The sequence below is a fragment of the Theobroma umbraticum genome, unplaced genomic scaffold (genome assembly GCF_002168275.2).
Source record: "Theobroma umbraticum cultivar Fairchild unplaced genomic scaffold, ASM216827v3 scaffold_81.0, whole genome shotgun sequence".
In the NCBI taxonomy this organism is placed as follows: domain Eukaryota; kingdom Viridiplantae; phylum Streptophyta; class Magnoliopsida; order Malvales; family Malvaceae; genus Theobroma; species Theobroma umbraticum.
In genome coordinates, this window is record NW_018397268.1 from 2,339,526 (window position 1) to 2,351,742 (window position 12,217).

Consider the following 12,217-nt stretch of genomic DNA (forward strand, 5'->3'; position numbering starts at 1 on the left):
ATGCTGTTAAAGCTTCCTCAAAATGTGTAATGTCTGTTCATATTCTTTCTAGTACTCTTCTTAAGGTGCAGAAGAAGAAGAATCACTATCCAACAAAAGTCTTCGCACTAGTGGGAGGAGAAAGAAACCAGCTATAGGACATGCACCTCTTCGGTGTCAATATACAACTGCCTAATTTCCAGGTTCATTTCCTTCTCTTGGCACATGTAAGAAAGAAATTATTATTTATACTTTCTTGAGATGATTGGGAGTTAAGATTCCGATGGAATTATCACCTTCTTCCAATGTCTCCTAACTAGCTATCAAGCCTTTCTTTTTATAAGCAGCTAGCTATATCTCAAGCCTACCTAACAGCAATGGCTTCAACCACATCAATAAAACAAAGCTAAACGCCATCACTTTCTTCCAGCCTCTCCCTAGTTTGCCAACAAGGTTGCCAAATAGCAATGACTTCAGCCACATCAATAGAACAAGTCTAAACAGCGAAATTTGCTCTCATCACTGAGTTTTCTATTAAAATGCATAATTGGAAAATTATGAAAATTTTCAAGACAGTGTATTAATGTCATCATCCTTAAAAGTTTTATTCGTCACCATTGATAGTGTGTAAAAATATTACAGGTGATAAATTTTGAAAATACAATAAAGTTCAGTAATTGATTACGTTTTGCATTAGCCAAATCAATTCATTAAGTATCCATCGGTGTATGGCAAGATTATCAAATTTTTATAAAATTTTTCTATAGTAAAATGATATAAAAGAAATTTGACGAATATTAAGAAAGAAATGAGATATTGTTATTTGTTATTTATGTATAGTGAGGATAGTTCATATATTGACATGGGTGATATTATGTTTAAAATTTTTACAATTGTTTATTTCCGACCGTCACAATTGTTCTTTATATCCTTCTCTTATTATTATTATTAAAAATGTCCAACACTTTCTAGATGAGACTTTACAAATTGCAAATTATAATATTATGATGTAAAGCATAAAAATTTTTAAATTATATAATAAGATATAATTTTTTTCATATCAAATCAAAAAATACCCTTTTCCCTATGGTGGGGAGCACTGATTTAAATTAATAAAGAATAAAAAGACATTTTAGTCATTTCATAATCTTGTTGAGGGTGTTTATATTTTTAAAACTAAGTGTCCATTTTAAAAACTAAAACCTATATAGAATTTCGATTAAAACTTAAAGATATGGAGGTATTTTTCCCAAACATTAATGAATTTATGATTGTTATATTTCTAAGTTCAAATCCCAACATTCACACACAATTACTATTTATAAAGGTCTACCAAAATTCATGCAAAATCTCATCATATTTGCCACCAAAGCAGCGAAAACAAACCCACATCATCTCCATTTTTGTTCGTTGCTTTTACGAGCATGTCTTCGCTGCCTTCTGTAAACCCAAGTTGACGTTGATAACTTTGTGTGTCCACCGTCTGATAAACCTCCTGCCTCCTCCACCGTCCTGTTTCTTGGTGGTGCAGGTTTTTGGTTTTTATCTGAGACTATCTTTCTCGAGGTTTCATTATCAAATAGATTTTTTGCTAATACCAGATTACGTAGGTGTTAGAGATTTGTACATCGATGGCAACTTCAAGAAATTTACAGCCATAGGGGTGTATTGGGAGCTTAATACCGTGCCATTACTTGCTGCTAAGTGGAGGGGAAAGACTGCCCAAGAGTTGATGGATTCGGTCAAATTCTTCAGAGACATCGTCACAGGTATACTTTTGATATTATCCTTTTTAAATGCTTAATTATTTTGAATTTTTCTTGACATGATGCAAAAAAAATTATTAAATTATTATTAAAATGCTTAATTATTCGGTCAAATTCTTTAGAGACATCCATAATCTTTATATAATATATTATTTTCATTTGTGATTTTTAAAACTTAAATTTTGAATCTATGACTTTTTAAAAGTATTTTAAATTTCATAACTTATTTCATCAATTGCAATAAAAATTTGATAAAATATGTTATGTCAACGCCATATGGATGTTTACATAGTAAAAATATGTGAGTTTGAACCCTTTAACATTCACGTACCAAAAGAAAAAAAAACTGGATACGCTTGCTTGATGTTTTGAATTGGAATCTATGCCATGTGAACGTCTGCAAAGCACGGATATGACATATTCTATTAATTTTTAGTAGTGATTTGACAAAATAGATAGATTTAGATTAATTTTAAAAATTATAAATTTAAAAATTCAATTTTAAAGATTACAAGTGAAAATAAAATATTTTATAAAAATCAGAAATGATTGTTTTCATTATTCTTTAATGAAATCAAGAAATATTGTTTCGAAAAATTAAGAAGATAAAAATCTAATTATTATATTCTTCATCTCTGCAGATCACTTTTTCCAAAGATGTGTGCATACCCGAAGTTGGAAATACAATGATAGAAACTAAGCAACTATGCGACACAGCTTTAGAGACTACGGTATGTAAGAACGGTGTCTCTCCTGCTGCAAGGTGGAGCTTGGCTTCGAGGTTATATGAATTAATGCTGAAAGAGAGTGATGATCAAAAGGGTGTAGAAGGCAAAGAGGATTGAGCACAAGGCAAAAACCAGAAGCATTCATGGCTTTTATATTTGCCTAGAATTATACGGCAAAGCTTGATTCTAAAATTTATGCCATTGATTCAATCAATAACACATTACCTGCTGGATATATATATCAATCACTATATAACATCGGCAGCACCATCAATCTCTTCACTCAGAAACAAACATGGAAGCTGGTCTCAGGCATCTATATATACCAACCCAAAGATTGGTTCATACACCAGTGAGTCAGCCAATGCGGTTGGAAGGGTTCTTAACCCATATTCTATTCCATGGAAGTTGGGTTTATTGACGTTGCTTGTTGAGCATGTTTGTTTCCAGATTAAGAGTTGGCAAATCCAACTAGGGTAAGGTGACAAATCGAACAAAGAGAATTTGTTTTTCCCTGTATGGTGCTCATTTCAAGAGAGTATGAAGCAAACGATATCATCAATCATAACTTAAGGATAACTCTAATTTTCATGCTGTTCCTAAGATATAACAATCTGGAGTTTGCTTGCACATAACTTTACCAAAGTAATGTGAGTATAAATCAATTATTATAGGTCATAGTTGAAATCACTTGTAGTAGTGATACATATCAGGTAAAGGTGGTGATTTAGTCGTAGCATAGTAATAAAAAAGACAGATCCATTTAGTTTCATTTTTGACAGAAAATACTCCAACAACAGCTACATGCACTCTTCAAGCAGAGTCTTCAATCTCTCACCCAGTCTCGAACTTTCATTGCCAATCCTAGAACAAATAGCCTGTAAAAAGAATTGATAGTGTGAATTTAGCACTAAAAGGCATGCATGAAATAGAACACTTATTGTGTTGATCATCAAGCATTCACGAATGTAATAAAGATTTTGGAACAGAAACGAAAAGTTGATTGTCGTAAAGGGGTAATTAACTATGAGTAAAAGATGCATAAATTAAGGTTGCTGAAACCCTAATTCACCATGTACCACTGTATTTCCATAGTGTTAAACTATGTAGCTGAGTAATGAAGTCGACATAGCATTCAAAAGTTCAATTTATCACTACCCATGGGAGGAAAATGCATGCTGATGCTTTTGGTTCAAGAGCCCTAAATCCTTTAAAAATAATTTACCTGACAATGAACTGAAAGGATGTTCATAGTCTCGCCTGCATTATTATATGTAACACCTATAACTGCAGCTCCTTCTTCCTCAATGACACTGATAATCTCACTTAGTGTAAACTTCATGTTCGACCCTGTAATCAAATTTACTCTCGTAGTAGAATTAGAATCTATTATATCTAGAACTGGGGATATCGTCTTCCTTGTCACTCTACAAACTGCTTCACTCTCCCCTTCCAGTTGCATCTTCCTTTTCTTGATTTCCTCCAGCTGTCTTTGTAATTGCTTTACATATATGGTGGCTAGCTCCACCATGTCTGGAATCGACATCTACAAGAATCCATGCATATTTCCATATGGTTAATGCAAAATCCATATGCATTTCATGTTAGAGCAAAGATAAGGACATCAATGGTTAGAAAACAAAGAGAAGGAGACAATAGAAAGAAAGAGAGAGATGATCAAGTTACCTCGGTTGGCTGAGGAGGAAGTAGAGGAAAGAGCCTGGATAAGAGATTTCTCATGTTCAATCTTCGTTCTCTTTCTATGGAATTTCGATCCATTTCTTCCTGATAATGAGCTATCCTACGATCCAGGGCTTGCTATTTCTTTAGGTCTTGTATTAATTTGTACTCAATTCAAGCCCGTAAAACGCGGAACATGAAGTCATCAGATCGTGACAAGGCCATAGCTTGTTTATACAGAAAGCGTTTTCTGTTTACTTATAGAAAACAACTGCATGTGCAGCAATGGAGAATTAAGTGCATGCTAAATTTCAAACACATCCAGCTTTGCAAGTTTGGGTTTACATTAGTCATTTTAACTTATTTATATAAAAAAACAAAGAAAATGAAAAAAACGTTGTAAAGGGTCCAATAATTCTAAAAAGATGGACAAAAAGCATCTATAAAGGTGTTTGTTTTCTTGCATATAGGTCAACGGGCAGTAAAGCCTTAAACGGCCGCCGACAGCGGCGACGAGTAGGCTTTTCAAAAAATAAATAGCAATGCGTACGTACACATGGAAAGGCATTTTCACATTTAAGAGTTTTTTAATCTAAATGAAAATTGGACTATACAATGAAAAGAAATATTTTTTCGTCCCGTAAGTCACGTCTCTTTTATCCTAGACTTTTAATTCAAAATTAATCTCGAATTCTAATCTTTAATAAAAATATTTTTATTAGTATCACTAAAAGAAGTATACAGTGAGTTCAACGAATAAGGTGGGAATGAACTGCTGATATAGTTGAAGAAAACGTAAATAGGGGGTGCATAAAGAGTGCACAACAGAATCTATCCATCCTGGGCTCCTAAGTGCATAACCAAATCGACACATGGCCTAGAAGAGTTACACATCAACTATCAGCCACCAGACAGGAATAAAGTTACATAGAACAAATGCACCTGGGAAAGAATTTGGGCTAGCCGAGAGCACTGAACACTGATGAAGAGGAGAAGGAACACCTCTGCCAGAGATGGTTGGTACTAACCTTCATATAACTCCATACATGGCCAATGAGTCGGCGAACAAGTTACCTTCTTTGAAAATGTGATAAAAAGTTATCGAAAGGGATAATTGCACTGAGTCGATCTCGTTGAAGATGTGCCATTTGTACATACGACATGAGGAAGCACAAAAGGTGGTGAGAATTTAATCTTGAATCTCAATCTTCTTAAAGAGGATAACGACCATTCAATCGAGCTTGGATTTATTAATTGGGTGGTTTTTGGCATTGCGTAATGATGCACCCAAAACAAGATAAAATGTAATATCTTTATTGAAAACATTAAGAATAATTCAACAAGAGAAAAAACATAAAGCATAGTGAACTATGTAAGAAAATTCAAATAAACCATTATTCTTTTATTATTTTCAATTAAACTTCTTTACTTTTATTTTGCATCATATCTTATGAGTAATAATTAACTAATTGTTATTAATCAAAATGTCACTTATCATTTTATCTTCACATGACTCTGACGTGACGTTGATATGGAGGGTGAAAAATATTATATGACTACATCATCATACTATATCATCATCTGTTATAACATGTTAGAATGCATACATTAGTGTTGCATGACATAGAATAACAATAGGTAATTTGACTAAGTCAACCATTAGTTATAAAGATTTTATTAGAAATAAAAATATAAAAATTTGATTGAATGCAATAAAAGAATAATAGCTTATTTGTATTTTCATCAATAGTTGTGAAACTCGTTTAAATATTACATCAAAACATAAAGAATCATAAGTTACTTGTCAATTATTCTATTCAATGTGAGAATATTTCAGTAAATAACACTTAATTTAAATTATGTTAGGACACTTAATTAATAGCATAAAACCCATTTGCTTATAAGCAATTTTTCCACGGCATGTTTTCATCATTTAAAGATGCCACACATCATGGAATCAATTATAACATTGTCAAACCCTCACAATATCGTCCTTATATCATTAATTCTTAGCTTGGGTTTACTTGGTCTTACAATTGGAAAAACAAGTCAAACCTTGAATTCCGGAATATATGAAATATGAGTCATTCATACAATCCTTACATTACCCATTTATTTCACCTCATATTGCCACTTGGATAACTCAAGTCCTATGCTTAATTCCTTATTTATAACTCTGTTGAGAAGTATGCTTAAATGACTATTAAACATGACAATTCATATTTGATGTTTTAATCTTTTCTCGCAATTATAGAGTGTTAATAATTGTAAAGGTAAATAAGAATACGAAACGATTAATTAAATTTGTCAATATTTTAAACATGAATGCAAATACATTCATTAAATCTATAATATGTTTACTATACAAATTAAGTTAAATTTTATATGACATGATACGATTTATAATATGTTTAAATGATAAACATGATTATTATAATTATTTTTTAAAAAATATAATTATCACAATTAAATTAAAATACATATAATTACAAATGAAATATAACTTCGAGGAATAGTAGTATGCTTGTGTCATTTTGCATGTTTTCTATGCCCTTTCGCTTCCTTAAAACAATGCTTCCATCAACATCATTAATAGCTCTTTTGAGAAGTGTGCTTCGAAAGTAAAACTACAAATGAGTATACATCAACATCATTTTCTAGAATTTATTAGGATTTTCAGTTCAAGGGGATAAAAGTTTTATATATTATGAAGTTTAAATTTTTTTTTAAAGATACATAATGGAATCATATAAAATACTATATTGAATAATCAGATTATAGTAAGCACACGTTAAAGGAAAATCATAATATTAAAATTTTTATTATTTAAAGAAAATAAAATGATTTTTTATCCTATAAAAATCATTTGTAATTATTAATACATTAAATTTATTAACATTTTTTTTCAATATAAACAACTAGTACAAAGAGTCTATGATTTAAATATAAGTTTTATATTTGATGCATTGATAATATATATATTACTAGGTCATCAAATAGTGATACCTTTTTAAAAAAGTTATACACCGCAGCAAATACAAACCTTTAAATATTTGACTTGAATATGTGAAATTAAAGATTAATAAATTAGAGGTTAATGCAGATTATTACAAAAGCTTGCCTTAGTCGGGGCATTCTTTTTAGGAAATCTTCAAATCTTATGGTTCCTTGTGCAATAAAAATTTATTAATAAAGGTTTAGTGTTTTAGGAAAAAAATATTATTTAATAATAATACTTAAGAGAGCAAAAAAAATTATTAATAAAGTTTTAATGATTCAAAAAATTATAATTTATTAATAAAGTGCAACCTTTAGTTGGTTGCCACGGCAGTCACCTCAGCATGATAGTAAAATTGGAGTTTTTTTTTTAAACATAATATCTAAAAAAACCTTTAAATTATTCAAAAAAATTCATATAGGTTTTTATTTTTTCCGACATTTAATCACGTACTTACACTTTATTTTAACTGAAATAGGCTATTGTACTTTTATTTTAAGTGTTTGGTTAGTTTGACTTTTTTTCAGCTTATCTATTTTTTAAAAACAAAAGCCAAACCAAACATAAATTTTAAAAAGCTCTTAAAAAAAGTAACTTATTTTTAAAGAATAAAATTTTTAAAAAAAGAGTTTCAGGAAAAGCTCTTATGAGGAGCTTTTTCTTCTCTTTTTTTTTTAAAATACAGGAGAATTTTTATTTTTATTTCAAAAATATTCTCATTTGTTAAAAATAATTATAATATTATCCTCTTAAAAAAAATATTCTTTATAATAATTTTAACCAAAATTAAAACTTATGAAAAAGAACTTATAAAAAAAATTTACCAAATAATTTTAGCTTAATTTTAAAAACTATAATTTTTCATAAGAACTTCACAATAGCTTTTAAACTAAAAAAAATCTAGGTCAAACAGACCCTAAATCAAATAAGCTTTATAACTAATAGTTAATTTAGTTTAAATATCACTTCTCATTCTATGCTACGTGATGTTAATGTAGTATTGAGGTGACATGTTAACATGTCAAAATGGATCATGATATAATATATTGATATGTCATAATGACATGATCATATTACATTTTTCACTATCCATATCAACATCATGCCAATGTCATGTGAGTATAAAATGATAAAGAGTATTTTGATTAATGACAATTAATCAACCATTAATTATAAAGGTTTATATAATCTAAAATAAAAATACGAGGGTTTAATTGAATACAATAAAAGAAAAAAAACTTATTTAAATTTTCTTAAATTTAAAAGAATAAAAACATAACGTTCAAAGAAGTCCATTTTTTCCATCAATTTCTTTTATTTTAATTTTAATTGAGTATTATTTAGTCTTCATTTTTTTCCTTTTTTTTTTTGGTTTGGCTAATTTTTATTTTATTTTATTTTCTTTCCCTTCTTTGTTTTACTAGCATAAACAAAACCAATAACAAGATTTCTGAAATGGGTATTTTTTATTTTTTTATTATTATTTTGTGTTTGTTTTGGGGTTTTTGTGTTGTACACCAGCTTCAAATAGGTCAAGGAGCACCGTTTAACTTGCTTCTTGGATCTTGGGATGACATATCTTGCACTATATAAAGCCATAATATAGTTTTATTCTATTCTATGTTATCCTTGACTTGAGATGAAAATTGTTTGCTAAGTTTGTTTTCAATCTTGCCCGTCTCTTTCGTGTAGACATGAACACCATTGTTTTTAATTTTATTATCAGTCGAAAATGGTTTCTTCTTTTATATCGGGACCATTGTTTGATTCTTGCTTACCCAAATTTTTGATAATGGACTCTTGAGAAAATCTTGGTATTTACCCCACATTTGTTTAAGGCACTTCACATGTAAGAACATATTCTTTGAACCAAGCATTAGATAGTGAAAAAAGGTTTTCTTTTTTAAATCTAACATCCATTCGACTTGATCCAATTAATTTGGTTTATTAATTATCTTTCTATTGAGTTTTAATTATAAAATGTATTTAAAAATATTAAAATCAAATAATAGTTAATTTGGTGATTGAGTCTGACTTGACTTTAAAATGAAAAATTCGATAAATTCAGTCTGATCTATAAATACTTATAATATAAATTAATAACATTTTGTTGCATAAAAGAGAAGGAAAAATAAACATTTTTTTATCTTAAATACTATACTATTTAAATGTTTTATTCCTTCCATTTTATAGGTCCTTTTGAGAAATTCACACAAGTAACATTTATCTCTCCATTGACGAGCGTCCAACACGCTTACAGGGTTGGTGGAGAATTGTTTGGCCTGTCGGACCTCCATCGGTGGGTTCACTGATGTAGAAGCCAAAGCCATTGAAGAATTCCTTGCCATATTCATGAAAGAAAAACTTAATTACATCATACATCCATAATTTTTATATAACATTTTATTTTTATTGGTGATTTTAATTTTTAGATCTACAGCTTTTTCAAAGTATTTTAAATTTCATAATTTATTTCATCAACCGAAAATTTGATGAAATGTGTTATGTTAATGCCGTGTGAATGTTCACATAGTAAAAATATGTGAGTTTGAACACTTTGACATTCACGAGATCAAAAAAATGTGGACACACTTAACATTTTGGATTGAAATCTACTTCACTTGAACGTCCATATGACACAGATATGATATATTTTTATTAATTTTTAACATTAATTAGGTAAAATAGATAAATTTAGATTTTTTTTATCTTAAATGCTCTATTATTTAAATGGTTTTTACCTTCCTTTTGAGAAATTCACACAAGTGACATTTATCTCTCCATTGATGGGCGTTCAACACGCTGACAAGGTTGGTGGAGAATTGTTTGGTCTAGTGGAACCCCATCGATGGGTACACTGAGGCAGAAGCCAAAGCCATTGAAGAAGTCCTTGACATCCTCATGAAAGAAACCTTCCCTCCTGGTTCCTCCATCTTCTTCACACATTCATCAAAAGCATCATATACGGTTCGTATAATTCTTTTGATTCTGATTTTTTACTAATTTTTAATATTAATATAAAATTATCCATGAGACCATTTCAAATCTTTCTTCAAAGTTTGAACTTAAATCTTTAAAACAAAAGTTTTAATTAAAAGTTAATTACGTCATACATCCAAAATCTTTATATAATATTTTATTTTCATTTGTGATTTTAATTTTTAGATTTACGACTTTTTAAAAGTATTTTAATATTCATAACTTATTTCAATAGGCTGCAATAAAAATTTGATGGAATGTGTTATGTCAATGCCTTGTGAATGTTCACATAGTAAAAATATATGAGTCTTGAATACTTTGACATTCATGCTACAAAAAAAGTGGACACATTTGACATCTTGGATTGAAATCTACGTCACATGAACGTCCATATAATACGGATATGACATATTCTATTAATTTTTAACAGTGATTGACAAAATAGATAGATTTAGATCAATTTTAAAAATCATAAATTTAAAAATTAAATTTTAAAAATCAAAAGTGAAAATGAAATATTGTATAAAAATTACAAATGATTGATATATATTTTTTTGAAAGGTTAGTTTATTAGCTTCAGTCAAAGTTTGTTTTTATGATAGGTCTTGCTCTCTGTATTATGTATAAGCATGTGTGATGCTTTGTACTTAGAGCTATTGTGAACTTTGTTGTTTCATTTTGATCAGCCACTAGTGCATGTTGAAAGAGAATACTATTAATATGGATGTAGAAGCCAAAAAGGGTTGAGCAAGAGGCAAAAACCAACAACATTAAGGACAAAATAGTGCTAATTAAGCTTCTTTGAAGCATAAGCTAGGTTGCATCATTAATAGTCTAATTAATTTTAAGAATTAAGGCATTATTCCTCCTATGTAGATGATTTAATAAGTGAATGTCATAATTATAATTTACAATAAAGTTTTTAGAATAATTTTGAGCATTATCAAATTTATCATAAATTGATTCATGGCTTTATAGCACATTATTTGCTGGGTATATCAATCTTTATATTAGATAGGCAGCACCTTCGATTTCTTCACTTAGAAACAAAGATTGGTTTGTATACCTAACCCTAATTCTATTTCAAAGAAATTGAGTTTATTGATGTTGTATGTTAATTACATATGTGTAGAAGGTTCTTTTGGTAAGGAGAGAGGATATGTTGCAATAAGTGAAATGGAATACACTAAAGGTTGAAGAAAGGAAGACTAGAGCAGTCTTTGAAGCGTAAGTGCTTTGGTGGTAGGCAGTGAGATATAAGAAAAGGTGGCAAAAGTGGCAGAGCATGATGGATGGAAAGAACTGAGTCAAGAGAATATTTGGGAGAGTTTTGAGGGTAGACTCTGTTCAGTTTTTGATCATTCCCCCATTTGCTTAATTGTTAAACTCCTATATTTATATTAAACAAGAGCGCTCTTATAAAAGCAATTAGGGAAAGGAAGAGTACTTTTAGGAAAACATGTTTAATCATGAAAGAAGGTGTCTGTTATGGGAAGAGCACGTTACCGTCTTATGAGAAGAGCACGTATGGAAGAAAGTGTCAGTTATGGGCAAAGCACGTTCATTGTGAGAAGAATGTCTCATGAAAAGAGCACGTAGTTGAGAAGTGGATGCAACTTTTGGATAATGAAGTAGTGACACTTGATAATGCAGGACGTGTCTTTTAAGAAGTGAAGGAAAGAGTAAAGCACATTTACTTTAAGGAAAAATTAATGGAATTTCTTTTAACTACCTCCATATCTAAGCCACCTAGCCAAATTCTTTAGAACATTCTAAACATGAAGATAACTCGTGAACCATGTTACTCGTTTTGAGTTACTTTCACCTCTTCGTAAAAAATAGCTATTCCACTATTTCTTCTATTTTATAGATCAACATATGAAATAGCTGTTCCGTGCTTATTATTATTCTATAGCATAATGTATGAAATAGTTGTTCTACAATTATTCCTATTCAATAGCCTAAAACTTCTAGAAATAATAGTTAGTCAAAATTGGGTATTTACATTTTACCCTATGCATAAAAATTCTTATAAAGAGTTTCATGCATAAAATAAGAAATGCACATAAAATAATCAAGGCAACACT

At 29.7% G+C, this 12,217-nt stretch overlaps 1 protein-coding gene and 1 pseudogene across 1 annotated transcript; one reads left to right on the forward strand and one right to left on the reverse strand.

The window, feature by feature from the left end:
* Positions 1 to 1,397: 1,397 nt before the first annotated feature.
* The window catches only part of LOC110425500 (chalcone--flavanone isomerase-like), a 29,537-nt pseudogene continuing 18,717 nt past the window's right edge, over positions 1,398 to 12,217 (forward strand).
* On the reverse strand, positions 3,041 to 4,302 carry LOC110425293 (transcription factor bHLH167-like). Its single transcript, XM_021440170.2, has 3 exons — positions 4,160 to 4,302; positions 3,699 to 4,019; positions 3,041 to 3,351 (listed from the first exon to the last, which is right to left on the reverse strand). The coding sequence occupies exons 1-3, from the start codon at positions 4,250 to 4,252 to the stop codon at positions 3,274 to 3,276; spliced, it is 492 nt and encodes a 163-aa protein (XP_021295845.1). The 5' UTR covers positions 4,253 to 4,302; the 3' UTR covers positions 3,041 to 3,273.

Bases quoted from the DNA above. Each gene is read 5' to 3' on its own strand.
- LOC110425293 (XM_021440170.2), bottom strand. From the start codon at position 4,252: ATGGATCGAAATTCCATAGAAAGAGAACGAAGATTGAACATGAGAAAT. The intron at 4,020-4,159 runs GTAACTTGATCA...GGATTCTTGTAG, and splicing joins TTCCTCCTCAGCCAACCGAG to ATGTCGATTCCAGACATGGT. The intron at 3,352-3,698 runs GTAAATTATTTT...TTCTTTTTACAG, and splicing joins TCCTTTCAGTTCATTGTCAG to GCTATTTGTTCTAGGATTGG.